Source organism: Corapipo altera, unplaced genomic scaffold (genome assembly GCF_003945725.1).
Source record: "Corapipo altera isolate COAL_440 unplaced genomic scaffold, ASM394572v1 61411, whole genome shotgun sequence".
Taxonomy (NCBI): Eukaryota; Metazoa; Chordata; class Aves; order Passeriformes; family Pipridae; genus Corapipo; species Corapipo altera.
The window spans coordinates 4,581,760-4,597,682 of record NW_020884875.1 but is presented as its reverse complement, the minus strand read 5'-3'; the positions used below and the strand labels follow the sequence as shown (position 1 = coordinate 4,597,682).

The 15,923-nt window shown below is 39.9% G+C and overlaps 1 protein-coding gene across 3 annotated transcripts in view; it reads right to left on the bottom strand.

Moving 5' to 3' along the window:
* ITGA2 (integrin subunit alpha 2) overlaps nucleotides 1-15,923 on the bottom strand; it is a 69,782-nt gene that overhangs the window by 39,675 nt on the left and 14,184 nt on the right. For 2 of the 3 annotated variants that reach the window (XR_003526208.1, XM_027634471.1), the window contains exons 2-4: nucleotides 11,250-11,373; nucleotides 2,191-2,300; nucleotides 1,166-1,257 (exon numbers count right to left, since the gene is read on the bottom strand). Coding sequence is in view for 1 of the 3 variants with exons in the window: in XM_027634471.1 (XP_027490272.1) it covers nucleotides 1,166-1,257; nucleotides 2,191-2,300; nucleotides 11,250-11,373 (326 nt within the window). In the remaining 2 variants the exon portion in view is untranslated. Of the gene's footprint in view, nucleotides 1-1,165; nucleotides 1,260-2,190; nucleotides 2,301-11,249; nucleotides 11,374-15,923 lie in introns of those variants that run through there. The other variant, XM_027634472.1, reaches the window with a different exon arrangement.

Sequence of the window (15,923 nt, the reverse complement as noted above, 5' to 3'; positions counted from 1 at the left end):
GACATGGCCTGTTCATGTCTTACCAGTCAATCTTTTTTTTCATTTTTCCTTCATGCAATTTAAGGACGGTCCATCAGTAACACATAGATCAGGAAATTCTTTTTGACTGAGAGAAGTTCAAATATTATTAGAAAATAGAACCTTTCCTACATGAGACATTTTAAAACACTGCAGTTACTGATACTGATTAAAAGTGGGTATTCATGGGACATCATTAACGGTAATTAAAAGTATTATTTAAGACACAGAATAAGATTTTTTTAAATCAGTACCTTCTCAAATCAAAAATCAAGAAAAGCACTCTTGCTGTATTTTGAAGTTATGAATAACTTTACTAACTGCAAGGGCGTTGGAATTAGGCCTACTTTTAAGTACTTCAGTGAACTGGACTATGTGTTAATGAATATAATAAATATTTGAATACTTTTGTGATTGCTAGGAAGATACAACTGAAAAATACAAAGCTTAAATAGAGCCTCAAAGCTCTTTTACCTGTAATTTATTGTTCCACTTATTTACTGCACATAGCTACAATGTACACATCAAACTGAAATAAACCTATACAGCAACAGTTTTCATGCTTATGATTAAGATTATAAAAAAAGCATATTAAACAGGCATTCACTTCCTTTCAATTAAGAAATCTGTTTCACAGGCTCCAAGAATAGTTCTTTGCAGCATATACACACAGAAAATGCATCCTCCTCCAGCTCACTAACCAAATGAAACACTTCTTAAATCCATGGGACTAGAAATCCTAACACCTCAGGAGGACAGTCCCTGTGCAAGTGCACATGGTGGAGGAGAGATCACATACAGTCTTTTGAAACACAATCAGAACTATAAAAGATTCCCTTAAAGAATATAATGATGGAAATATTCCTGCCTATATTGTCCAATTTAAATTACTGAGTCTTTAATTATAAGCCCTTCCACAGGATGTTCAGATAAATGACACAGGAGAGATTTCACAATTTTCCTGATTTTGGACCCTAGGTAATGACAGCAGTATGGAATATTTTAAAATATGCAAAAGATGTACTAATCTATGGTACATAATAAAATATATTTAGCTTGGACTAAATATAGTCCAAGGTAGAGAACTCTGGTTTCTTCATTCACCTCAGGCATTTCTGTGTATACTGAATACAATCTTGATACATACCAAAAATCCTCCTGTTTTTGAGTTCTGTATCAGAGTCAAGCCCAGGTTCATGTCTTCCTTTATTTCAGTCACATTTGGAATATTTATTAAAGCTGAAATAAAATGAGATTACGTAATGACAGAATAATAAATAAGATGCAGAAGCAATTTAGTAAGTTAGAATTCCTTCACAAAAACTTGATTTCTCAGAATCAAAGATGCCTTTCCAAGTGGCTGCATACAATTCTGAGACAAAAGAAACAAACCCCAATCTTTGTAAAAAAAATTGCTAGCCATTAACTATAGAGATGAATCAAGTATGGCCATTTAAGAGTATCTGCCTCATGGAAGCTGAAGGCAAAAGAGAGAAAGAAACGCACTATCTACTGCCTGTTTTTGGCTGGCTGAGTAGCTGCAGCTTGAGCAGCTACTGTTACATTCCTCAGGACATTCTGATCCAGTTATCAGGCTTTAGACAAAAACTTGGAAGGGGGGTGGAGGGCAGAAATACTATGCATCACAAAGAAACATAAAGTAGGCGTCTCAGCCTGCTCTGCTGTCCCGTATTTTCACTGTATCCAAACGTGAACGTCATTTTATACTTAGTTTGCAGACACGCATCCCCATATCTGGTCTGGGGAAGACAGAGACACTCATCCTCCCATCAGCCCACCCCAAGATGCCAGCAAGGAGCCCTTCAATGACACAGAGCCCTGGTTCAGATGGCTTAGGGACCTACAGCATTCCTTGCTCCACGTCTGGAGGTTCAAGACCCCAGTGAGTGACACTTAGACCCCAGTGCCACCAGCAGTTGGCACTACAGGCCAGATGCCCACACCCTGGCCTGACTCAAGTTGCAGGCACCAGTTTTTCCTCAGACAGACAGTCTTATCAGCAGCTGGCACTGTGTGCTTGCAGCACACCCCAAAGAGACTGAGATTATGCAGAGAGCTAGTTAAGAAATGTTTTAATAAGGTAGAGTGTCATCGTACAAAAATAAGTGAAAACTGAAAAATTGCAGGAAGACATTACTGGTTACAACTTACCTTGTAAATTCAATTTTTTACATGTAGTTTTGGACGTATCAACAGGACATGCATAAATATCTCCAGTTCTGTTAGCAGGATAGCCACTCCACGGTGAACCAACCAACAACCTGAAGTAACAGAATCACAGAATCAGCTGCGCTGGAAAGGACCTCCGAGATCATAAAGTCCAACCCTTGATCCAACAACACCACGGTTACTAGACCATGGCACTAAGTGCCACATCCAGTCTCATCTTAAAAACCTCCAAGGACAGAGAATCCACCACTTCCCTGGGCAGCCCATTCCAATGCCTGATTACACTCTCTGTAAAGAATTTCTTCCTAATATCCAACCTAAACCTCCCCTGGCAGAGCTTAAGACTGTGCCCTCTTGTCTTACTGCTGGTTGCCTGGGAGAAGAGACCAACCCCCACCTGGTTACAACCTCCTTTCAGGTAGTTGTAGAGAGCGATGAGGTCTCCCCTGAGCCTCCTCAAGGCTAAACAACCCCAGCTCCCTCAGCCTCTCCTCATAGGACCTGTGTTCGAGTCCCTTCACCAGCCTTGTTGCTCTTCTCTGGACCTGCTCCAGCACCTCAATATCCTTCCTGAACTGAGGGGCCCAGAACTGGACACAGTACTCAAGGTGTTGCCAGCGCTGAGTACAGGGCAAGAATCACTTCCCTGGTCCTGCTGGTCACACTGTTCCTGATCCAGGTCAGGATGCCATTGGCCTTCTTGGTCACCTGGGCACACTGCTGGCTCATGTTCAGCTTCCTGTCAATCCAAACTCCCAGGTCCCTCTCTGCCTGGCTGCTCTCCAGCCACTCTGTGCCCAGCCTGTAGCTCTGCATGGGGTTGTTGTGGCCAAAGTGCAGGACCCGGCACTTGGCCTTGTTGAACCTCATCCTGCTGGAATCAGCTCAACACTCCAGCCTGTCCAGGCCCCTCTGCAGAGCCCTCCTGCCTTCCAGCTGATTGACACTCCCCCCCAACTTAGCGTCATCTGCATATTTGCTGATGATGGACTCAATCCCCTCATCTAAATCATCAATAAAGATATTAAACAGAACTGGGCCCAACACTGATCCCTGGGGGACACCACTGGTGACCGGCTGCCAACTGGATGCAGCCCCGTTCACCAGCACTCTCTGGGCCCGGCCCTCCAGACAGTTCCTAACCCAGCACAGAGTGCCCCTGTCCAAGCTGTGGGCTGTCAGTTTTTTCAGGAGTATGCTGTGGGAGACGGTGTCAAAGGCTTTGCTGACGTCCAGACAGACCACATCCACAGCCTTCCCCCCCATCCACTAGGTGGGTCACCTGCTCATAAAAGGAGATCAGGTTGGTCAGACAGGACCTGTCCTTCCTAAACCTGTGCTGGCTGGGTCTGATCCCTTGTCCTCCTGTAGGTGCTGTATGATCACTTAGGATGATCTGCTCCATAACCTTGCCAGGCACTGAGGTCAACTTCATTAGGTCCTTAATGATACTGGAAAATTCAGCAGCATCACTGCACAGCACACCACAGATAAGAATAAAGATGCTTTCACAAGACACAGCACCTAGGGCATTCAGGAGTAGGAGTCTTCTCCAGAACTGTGCAAAAGCTTTACTTGCATGTCAATACACTGGATTCACCAAGGGCAGCTTTGGTGGAGAAGGGGAGAGAGCTCAAACATGTACTGGTTTTTTAATGTGTCAATATGTCATACGTCAGAAGAAATACAGCAAAGATACTAAGATGCATAAAAATTTTAAAATATATATGTTGGGGATTGAGAGATAAATTACTTATTGTTCTATCAGTTAATCATTAACTGATTCCTTTTAAGTTATTCTTTTAACTGATAAGAAACATTTTCTACAGGATCTGCTTGGCAACAGTCAAACACTTTTGTCTGAACTTGAACACTACCACACCTTGATAACACTGAATCATAAAGAAAATACTGCAGGTAGTAACCATCTGCTGCATGAAGTCTGTAATTCTGAACAGGAACTTTAAGGCTTCTGATAATTTGTGCCTGCAACACAAAGTGATTCTTGTTCTCTGACTCATTTCTTCATCCGCCATAAGGTTTCCCCTCCAATATCTGCTCCTCGGACTCCTCTATTTATATGTGAAAGCCTTCACAAAACTGTTATTTCACCTCCTGGTAATACCGCTTAAGAACACCTATTTTTCAACACAACTCGCTGCAAGACTGAAGATGATCTCAAGGGATATAAAAAAATGAAACAGATGACTGAAAAGCAGGGACTGGTTATTTGCTCCAGCAACAATATGATTTTGCTTTTCAAACAGAACAATCCATGGTAGTAATTAATCCATTTTGGGGACAGCAAAAGGACAAGCAATGTCCTCGTAGAATATGGATTTCATTAGAATATGGAGTTTCATTAGAAATCATCTTTTTCAGTTGGTCAATATGTTGCTTAAAGCAAAATTGTTGTACTCTAAAATTTTATAGGTAGTTAATTAAAATATACCTTGCACTATAAAAAACCTCCAAATTTTCTGAAACTATTATATTTCAAAGCTATTGCTATATATCATATTACTATCCAGGGATCATCTGATTTTACTGCTGCAGTTTTATAGCTAGTTTGAATACAATGGCTATGACAAAAATACATCATTTTAGATGCACAAGAAAGAATTTGAGACATTTTCAGCTTTCTCAAAGAAAATACTGCTAACTGCATTTCCTTTATTTTTTTTTACTTTATTTCACCTCAATTAAACACAAACTTTAGAGCACACATAACATTATTCTGTTTACCAGTGGGAGTTCAATTTCAGATTCTATGTCTTGTGTGTCTGAATATTTTAAAAACGCATAACTCCTCAATTACCTTGTTCAAAAATGGTGATTTATGCAGGCTGCAGGAACAAGATTTTGTGTACTTTTAGCATCTCTAAACATGCAACTCAGGTTCATATAAATACCTTTCTATATAAAAACAAGCTACGTTACATTAGCTGCAAGAAGCCTCTGATCTTCTTGTTATTTTCTGAGTCTGTTTGAGCATTTCTGCACAGTGGAAACCAGAAGCATCACAGCTCTGGAGCAAATAACCACAGTTCATGAGAAACTACTCCACTGGTCATGTGCCAACCAAAAATATATCCTGAAAATACCTGCAGTGACACAGAGGGTTGGAGATGTCCACAGTGATTGACAGGTGTTGTGCTCTCCTGCCTTGTTAGGTACTACAGAGTTAGATATTGTTATAGAATTGGAGAAAGGGAGGGCTAGGAGTTTTCATGGAAACAGGAAACAGTTTTAAATGGGTAGCAATGCTGCATGTGCAATATCTGAAACTAGATGAGCTTTTCAGCATTAACTGTCCAGCTGGACATTGCACTGTGTACATTTATAAATACTTGCATGTTTTTCCTAAGTTTCCCAGAAGGCAAACATATTTCAGAGTCCTTGCAGGATGACAGCTACTGTTCAAAGAATGACTTTATGTCTTGGAAATAGCCCCTGCAACCACATCTGGTCATGAAACTCACTGTAAATCTTTGCACTGAGCTGGCATTGCTCTGCAGCCACAGGTTATCCTGAGAGCCCAAAGCATGTAGTTTCACTCATAAACAGAGAGAGTACAAGAGGAGAAGAGGAAGAGAAGCATGCTAGACCACTGTTTGTCCCAAATCCAAGCTTAACTCCAGGTCTAACTCCAAGCCCTCCTCCAACCCTCACCCTTGCTATTGGCATAAACTAGAGACAATCATCATCCACAGTTTGCTAAAAGCAGTTCTCTCCCTTTCAGCATGCACACTTGTGCTCATCCCATGAGCTTTATTTGGCTCCCATTTTCCCCAACCTCAACATTAACTTCAACTCAGATTTCTGTTTACACCAAGGAACCACCCCTCTTTATACCCAATCCCCTTCTAGAACTTAATATTCATATGAGAATTTTACTTTTACTAGCCCTGAAACTAACCTTGTAGTTGTTCCATGATACAAAGAGGAAAATGTAAGACAAACAAGATGAACCTTTCTAATTTTAACCCCAAATTTAAGTCTATGCCAACTGTGCCCAAAGCAGACCTAATTTTGTCTTTAATTTAGCTTGTACTCCTCATAGTTCATTGGAAGTTATTTTATTAACTTATTTTGCTGTATTTCTTGTAGATTTGCAGGGTCTATGAATCTCAATGTCCACCTACGTTGTAAGCCAAAAAATGCCACTCCCTACACAGAATGCAACACTTAGAACTGACTATTACTAGTTTCAGAAACAAACAGAGCTAATAAACCCCTTCCGCTATTTGACTTAACTAGACTAACCTGTCACCAATACACGCCTTAATCTACATTAGTAATCAGGAAGTCCCACTTGCCTTTGAGAATGAACATAAACCATTACAGCAGAGAATTATGCAATACTGCTCTGGGAAAATGCAAGTGTATCTTTCTGAAACATCAGAAGTGAAGACAGTACGTGGCTAGCATCCTGCTAACTACAAAAATATTGTTTTCTGTGATAAAACAGGATGCACATAAGAGAAAGTGAAACAGAATGTATTAGGAAAGAATGCAAGAAATGAGTACTAAAAAACTTAAAAATGCTTGTTTCCAAATAAACTCTGTCATCTGTATATATTAATTAAGGGTCTTTTTTATGAGTTAAAATATTTATTTTTACAAAACTTCCTTATGTGTCCTTGCAGACTGTCTTTACACAATACTATAGCGAATATAATGTAATATTGCCACTGATTTTATTATTCATCTCCTTAATCAGTCTCCAACACTGTATACAAAACAATGGAACTACATGAAGTCAAATAAAGTTCAGCAGCTATGCCCTACCACACAAGCTGCAAGAGTGGCAGATCAAAGTGCAACAGGAATTATTTCTGGGAAATTACACTGTGACAAAGCTAGTAATCAGCAACGTGTGATGTAGCAGAAAGCAAAATCAGAATTCATAGTGAAGGGATGAATTCTCAGCTGTTGTCAGAGCATGTTTTATATTTTCCCGTTTTTTTTTTTACTTTTCATGCATTTGCTCTTCATTGTGTGTTTTTTTCCCCCTGAACACAGAGATGGCCAATAGGAAAAAAAGGTAGAAAGGATCTCTTAAATCATCTTGCCCTTTTTCCTACAATTACAGGAAGTAATGAGTAGATATGAAGAACAAAAAATGCTTCTCTCCCTAAAACACATCTCACCGTCTAAAACTTTCAATCCTTTGAACAACACTCAAAACTTCAAGCGAGCTGTGACAAGAAAGTCTGACTAATAAACTTGAAAGTCTAGAAAACAGCAGCCAGAGCTCCTCCAAGCAGGAAAAGGGCAAACTGCAGTGCATGCAGCTGGGGAAAGCAGAAGCGAGGTAAAGAACTCAGCATTAGAAGTGGTGCTGGCACAGATAAATTGGAGCTGTAACAATGGCAGCTTTCTGTTAAAAAAATTACCCTCCTCAAAAGAAATGGCCCTCCTTATTAAAATCAGAAAGCTTTGAAAATGTACTGATTTCAACAGAAGTTGCTACAGAAACATGTCTTCTTGGCAAAACATCTTATTGGTCTGAAGATGCAACACAGCATCTCAGGAATTGGCTGCTGTATTTGATAACCAGTGAGCAGTATGCAATGATTTTTAAAACTATGTTGTAGTGTAATAATTATGTGATACATCAGTAAGTGCACTACACATTAAGGTGTCATTACTGATGTATGGGATGAAACAAAATATTTTAGAACAGAAAAATCCCATAACATAAATTCAAAAACAAAATTAAAAAAGATAAATTCCAAATTCTAAGCACACGGGCACAGCTGAGCATATGTCTGAAGACACATATGGCTAAGAAAAAGCATTTTAACAGCTATATACAGCTATTCAGTCTTCCTCACCTGAGACAGACATAAATCCAACTCTCAGCGTGGAGTAAGTACTGTTATCTTTTAAGAATGTACTGACAGCTTCTGCTCAGGGCATGCACGTTCAAGAGGAACTGACAGGGTACAGTCTGGCTTTCTAAAAAAATTATGTTTCAAAATAACAGATATTTTGGTCTCAATTTAAGATTCAAATACAGATGACCTCACAACAGGGAGAACCAGAGCGTAAACTGAATGATATTTCTGTGATGGCTAATTACTTGTGTGGTGGACTGCTTCAACTTTTCTAATTGATGAGTTTCTTTGGTACTCACAATTTTCCCTCAGTTCATTATAGAGCTCCTCTTTTGAAATTCCCGCCAGACACTGTGAAAAACTTGAGCTGTGCTTCACTTGCAACTCTGTCCTTATTTTATGAGCATCACATGCCATCAATGCCCATCAGTGCATAGCAGATTGGTGCCCAATCATCCTGGATCATCTGACTCTACAAAAAAAAAGCTGCCTTGTTGGTTTGTGTCATAGCGTCCCAACATGTACCAGCCCCTTCAATAGTCCTGTGCTTCTGTTTGGACTGTCTGCCTTCTTCTCTCTCAAGTTATCTCCAAGCAAAAGTGAAAACATACTGCTGCATGCAGTTCTGCAAAAATTCTTCTCTTTTTCATTTTCTATAGCTTTTACTGCCTCAGGAGATATAACTCCCAAAAATACAGCTGAATAATATAACTAGCATCTGCTGTATATATTTATCTCTCTTTTCTACTCTTTGAGAGAGTACAGGAGGATTTTTAAAGCTGTATTTTTACATAGCACCTAGTGCAGAGATGGTACCCCAGCAGCATTTGATATGATGAGCAGCCCTACTTACTGTGCCTGGACAGAGTTTTCAAGTACTTCACATTCTTGCTGCACAATGATGATCTCTTCAGAAAAAGCATATGATGATAAATGCTCCCCTCTGACAGAGAGTATCACCAGGATCTTATGCAAGCTTAGAGTGTTTATCTTGCTCCCAGTTCAGCCATGTCAACAAGCACTCTGTGCATGGACTGCAGCCTCTGCATTGCTTACAGGAGAAAACAAACAGTTTTCTGTTTGGTTTGGGGTTTTTTTGGTTAGTTGGTGGTGTTCTTTGTGTTTTTTACATTGTTTTTTTAAACAATGTACACAGGAAAGAAAATGTAGTGTCACAAGCAAAAGAAAATAGCCTAGAAATTAAGAGAACAAGAGAGTAAAATATGACTCACTTTTTTTTAAGCTTGTCTAATGACTGAGAGAGAGAGAGACTGAAAAGAGCTTTTCTTCACTGAAGAGTCTCTAACAAGTCCTAGTTACTTCACCCTGACTTTTGAAGCTGGGTCAGACACCATGCAGTAAAATAACAAATGATGATGTGCCTATATACACAAAAGTTTACCAGATTCAAAATATTCATATACTTAGGAGAAGACTGGTTGAACTCAATGATCGTAAAGGTCTTTTCCAACCTAAATGATTCTATGATTCTGTAAGATAGGAAAAGTTAAACTGAAGTTACTTTATTTCCCCAAACTTCAGCACACATTATCCAAGAAAGTGGTAGTGCAGTAGGTTTTATATCTGAAGTAAAAATAAAAGAGGGAAATCTAAAACATAAATAGCTTAGGTGAGTCAGGCACTTATTACTTCTGCCACAAGCTTGTAGAAAAACTCACAAGAAGTATAAAACACAAGACAATTTCTCCCTGTATGAGGCAAAAGCATTCAATTCACTTTAGGCAGGCATTTTTGTTCTCCTCCAATGCCTTTATACAGAAGTTGTTTGTTTTTTTTTTTTTCAAAAAAGAGATCTCTGATCTATGGGTGACTAAACATAATTAAAGCAGGCAGAAACACAGTGAGAAGCCACCACAGCATCAGATGGGGGTGGGGATAGGCTGGAAGGCTATTCAACAGAGAGAGAGGAAAAGCCAAGCTTTTAATTCAGAGGATACATCTCTGCTCTCCTCTTATTGTCTCCTGGTCAGCGGCAGTAAACACAGCAACACCAGTGAGATGTAGGTTGTCAGACACATTTCTATGTGCAGCAAACTGTACTGCACAGTGCCCCTGAGCAGTGCTATGCACAAATGTCTCAGATGGCTCAGTATGGGCTTTTCCAAACTTCAACTGTAAAATACATTTTCATGTGCATTGCCATGGATTTCAGATTTTGACATCTTAATTTCTTTTTACTGAATAAAGTTCAGTTACTGGGTATCCATCTACTGTCACTTAAGCAAAGGTGCCAGTCTGTGGCTATTTGGGTTTTGACACCAGTTTCAGTCTATGAAGGATGACATGTTTAAAGTGTCTCAGCTTATGACAGTATACATTATCTTGTGTGGCTTTCTACTGTAGACTTAAAACCACGTATGCACAACTAACCACATAAGAGTTCAGTGGTTCTCAACTACTTTTATAGACATATAGTCCTTACCATGACAGATACCTTAAGCTTTGCCACTGCTGAGGTTGGAGAAGAGGAAACAATGTGTCTTCCACTAAATATGCTTACTCCGTGTTAATATGTTAAAGTTCTTTTTGAAACCAACATCTCTAGCAAAATATTTTACTAATTGCTCATTAAGCCCAATGTTGTGGCAAAAGTGGATTTCAGGTCAAATTTTATGGTTGAAGAGATGTAGCAGACACAAGGCCTTTGCTAGGATTGTGTGACATACGTCCAAATATACCATCCCTTGACAAGCAAACAGTTAATACTGTATCAGACACAAAATTATATAGATTTAACTTAATTTAATTTTAATATTAATAATTACAACTCCCCAACCCTAATAATTTGTTTTAACCTCAACAATATTAAAGTGGAAAAAATATCCCACATATATGTAAAATGTAATAAAGATGCTACTGGTATAGGAAAGAATGAAATGAGAGTTAAAATTCTACAGAAATTGTAAGCCTGAGAAAACTGGTGTATTGGAGATCAAAGCAAAAGATTAACAGAAAGAAAATCTCAGATTGCACAGTGTTGAGGAAAAAAGCCTGAATCATCACACACATATGTCTCTAGAATATCTCAACTTTTGTTTTAATAACATTAAGTATTTTTTTGTAAAAAGATTAATAGAAAAAGGAATTAGCTGGAGTTGTAGAAGAAACGTTAAGAGTTGCAATGTTTTTTCCTTAACCTTTCAGCTGGACGTAAAACAAGATGTTCAAACTGCTTACCATTTGCCTTGTTCATTTATAAACTGTTGAACTGTGTATCCAAACTGCTCTCTTGGTGGACCAGAAAATATTTTTGCTTCCAGGAGCCCAACATTGTAGGCTTCACAGCAGTTATGAAGAATGCCTGTTAATAGAAAGATTAAGATTATTACAGAAGCAATTAAAGAAGAATTTTGATCCCAGTGAAAAAGGCTCTTCATCTGTGCCAGCTCCCCCAACAGAAGAAAATAAATATAGCCTTTGACACATGCTTGAAAAAAATTGCCTTTTCATTACAGTACCCTGCCCATGCATTATGCCTGTCTAGCACTCTTTACATGTGTTATAATACCCTGGGCAAGGAATTACTCATTCCCTGTTTGCCTTAACAAAAAGCATTACTAATGGGAATGTTTTAGCTGAGGGGGCCAAGATGTATGATTCAGAGGTCTGTTATCCTCGTTTCCCTTAAGGCATAAATTAAGCTTGTGGCACAGCAAACACATCAACTGCCTGTTGAGGTACATTAGAATCATAAAGTCTCGTAGTTTGGACAAACCCTTAAGATCATCAAGTCCAACCCTTAACCTAGAAGTGCGAAGTCCACCACTAACCCATGTCCCCAAGTGCCAAATCTACACATCTTTTAAATACCTCCAGGGATCTTGATTCCACCACTTCCCTGGGTAGCATATTCCAATGCTTGACAAGTTTTTTCAGGAAGGAATTTTCCTAATATCCACCTAAACCTTCCCTTGTACAATTTGAAGCCATTTCCTCTCATCCTATTACTTGTTACTTGGGAGAAGAGACCGACCCCCTAGGGCCTACACCCTCCTTTCAGGTAGTTGTAGTTGTAGAGAGTGATAAGGCCACCCCTGAGACTCCTCCAGGCTAAACACCCCAGCTCCCTCAGCTGCTCCTCATCAGACTTATGCTCCAGAACCTTCACCAGCTTTACTGCCCTTCCATGGACTCACTCAAGAACCTCAATGTCCTCTTCATAGTGAGGGGCCCAAAACCGAACAAAGGATTTGAGGTGTGGCCTCACCAGTGCGCAGTACTGGGGGACACATTATTGCTGTAGCCTGTAGTGCTGCCTGGGGTTGTTATAATCCAGGTGCAGGACCCAGCACTTGGCCTTGTTGAACCTCATACCCATGGCACCACTCCATTGATTCAGCCTGTCCAGATCCCTCTGCAGAGGCTTCCTGCCCTCCAGCAGATCAACACTCCTGCCCGAACTGGCATCATTTGCAAACTGACTGTGGGTGCACTTGATTCCCTTGTCCAGATTGCTGATGGAGATATTAAGCAGAACCGGTCCCCAAACTGTTCTGAGCCCTGGGGAACACAACCTGTGACTTCCGCCAGCTGGATGTAACTCCATTCACCTCAATTCTCCAGGCTCAGAAAAAATGCCCTAACTGTAAGAGCTAATACTATTGGTATTCTAGTTTGCAGCACTGGAACAAAAATGAGATTATCTGCTGCATCAGAAAACTTACATTTTCGAGTCATTTCATTATCACGCCAGAAGCCTTTGTTTTCAGTCCAAACAGTCTGAACAGTTGTCCAAACAAGAAAACTTAGAAATACAAACATACAACGTAGAACAGCATTAATTAATCATGACACAATGCTGCAACTCTACTTTACTGTGGTCATTATATTTATTGCTTTTCCTTGGGCACTTGTGCGCCTAGGAATAAGGGTATGGTATTCCATGCCATTTTGGAGGGAACCAGCAATGTGGGCTGAGGACTAAGTCCTAAGTATCACAATTTTGTAGGACATGGGGGCCCACTCCTCATTCATAAAGGACTTGATTTCTTTCTGATAAAGAACTGTAGATTGATATCTAGGGGAATGTCCACTTCAGAAGCGGCAGGGGAAAAGTCAGTCCCCTGAGAGATGCTGCTGTGAGTAGATAACTCCTTCCCCAGTTGTCTCAGAAGGACTGAGACAACAGTGGGATCTCAGGAACAAGCTACAGCCCAGCCAAGGAACACCTTCGGGCTCCTGACAACCCTCCAAACATGGCAATGATGGAAGAAATAATGACATGTTGTTGCACTGTGCAGTTACTCTCCAAAGTTCCCACGTAAGGCAGGTTCACAGAGTTGCTCACAGGTTAAACAACATCCTCATTTTTCAACTCCCTTCCTGTGTGCCCAAGCAAAATGAGTTTTATCTGCTCTGCACCATTGTGTAGTAAAGTGGCAGCCTTTTTGATAATCCCGTATAACAGGGATGCTTTAGGGAGAAATGGCATCTTAAAAATATAAGATCAAATTCTAAATGTTTTTCTAGTTTTGATGGGCATAGAGCTCACTGTTGGTATCACTCTCCTCCAGGTCCAAGAAGCAGCTTTGGAAGAGAGGTTAACAGGGATTATATCAGCATAACAGCTCACCACAGTAGCTTAGCTGTAACAGTAGTAATGATAATAACATCATAGTGAAAACACTAAAATCACAACCACAGGTTTGCAAGCAAAGTTCATGACCTGTAAAAAATGTCAATGTATTTTGTACCGTTGCCCATAGAATAGAAAACACAAACGTCACTAGCAGAAGACTAAATACAACTCACATTGTTACTACTTTTTTACCACAAACTCAAAACAGGAAATCATATATTAGTTATCTGAAACAACCACTATCTGCAGCCAGCCTCTGGAAACCAAGGAATCACCCTTTGCTAAAAGTATAGTTCCTTGAGAAGCATCCTTAGAGATAAATATATTTCCTGAGTCATGCCATTTAAGACTGCGGAAGAGAATGTGTACAGACTTATCACTCTGCATTTTGCAAGCCTCTTGACGCTAAACACAACCTCACATAATCGTAACTTATTTCTGGGTTTCAGGGAGAGGGAAAGGATGAGTTGAGATAGAAATTGGCTACTGACAGTTATTCTTTTTTGATCTAATAATATACTATTATCAAAATATTTTTCTCATGTTATATGCTAGGTTTATTTTTTTGTCCATTGTTAAATTATATTATCCTCAGTCAGAAATCAAGCACAATTTAGCAGTACCCAGTTCTCAAGAGGCCACAGGAGACTATACTGCACTGCCATCCTGCCATATAAGTACAGCAGAAGAACTCTCCACATGGTCCATACGGTGGACATTGAAATAAACTCTGGCTTTTGAATGAGCCAGAAGTATCCTAGAATGATAAACAGTTCCAGTTTGACCCGAAATCCAATGACATCTAGAGAAAAACTCTCACTTGTCTGGACTCTGTTACACAGTTATTAGCAAATGACACTGGTAGCCAAATGGTAACACTGCTGAATGTCTGCTGTCCGAGCGCATTGCCCAATTTCGGTGCAAATACATGGAAAACGTTTCTGTTTATGTCCAAGGTGAGAGTTTGTTAAATGCTACAGCCAGGGCAAAAGTCTCCTCCAGAACTGGATAAAGTTACAGGGACCAACTGTCACAGTCAATAGCCTGAAGGAAAGTCCCATGCTAATTCAAATTCCCCTAGGGTGCTGTGGCAAGTCAGATGCAGTCAGCATGACACGTGCTGAGTTACGCGTTGCCTGTTTATCTCCCACCCTGTACTTGCACAGGTGCTGCAGCATCCATCCCTGGGCCACTCTGGTCGTCCTGCTTTCTCCAGGATTGGGGTTGATTCCAAGAAGCAAGGACATCACCTGTCCCAAGCTCTTTGTTGTTCCTCTGGGCTTCATCACAGCTCACAGAAGCAATGTTCTTTTTCTCTTCCCATCCTCCCATTCCTACTACTTACTGAGCCATTCTACCCATCCTTCCTATTTACTACTGGGGCTTGATTTTATTCGTTTTAATCATTTGTACTACTGCAGTATCAGAACACTTTGAGAACAAGAATGTCCACCAGGAATAATGGACAAGTGTCTGCCAGATCACAGGTCTCTTCAGAACTGCCTCTATCATGTTCACTTTCTGAACAGGCAGCCAGTCAAGAGCAGTGAAAACAAAAGAGAAAAAAAAGAAATCATAAAACCTAGCCTCTGAAGACACACTGTTGTCTGCGATATTCTTATGGATCAGCTTTGCTTCTCATTCATGACTTCTTTGCAAAAATCATAGTAGAAATGCTGGCAAATACACTCTGACTCAGTGTGAACATTTATCGAGTGAGCCACAGTTTCAGCATATTTCAATCACATTGTAAATTCCACATTTTTATAATCATCATCAGTTTTTATAGATCTACTCCACACAAACCTTACTTCGTTTGGGCCTAGCAAGTATATAGTGGCACTAATATACTAGGGATTTTCCTGCCATTTTCCTCTGTCTGATATAGTGCTTGCACTGTAAGAACATCTTTTATCCATTTTGTACAAGTATCTAAATACAGTATTCAGAAAAAGAAATTCAAGCATTTGCAGGGGGGGAAAAAAAAAAAAAAGAAAAAGCTGTTTCCTTTAACTCTATTTTAAGCCTGTGCAAAATAAAGAGGGTCTCTTATGCAATAAAAGGGTGCCAATCATTGAAGCATCTAGGTTCTAAGTACTGTATATTCTAGGCTGGAATGATTCCGTATCTGTTGCTGCCTTCAGGCAATGAATCTTGATAATTTAAGAATCTTGAAATAAAGAAAACTAATTCACTATCTGGACTTTAATAGCTTTTGGTGACAGAGTACTACGTGACCTAGTGTTGATGATGAGAGATTAGTTGGGCAAGTA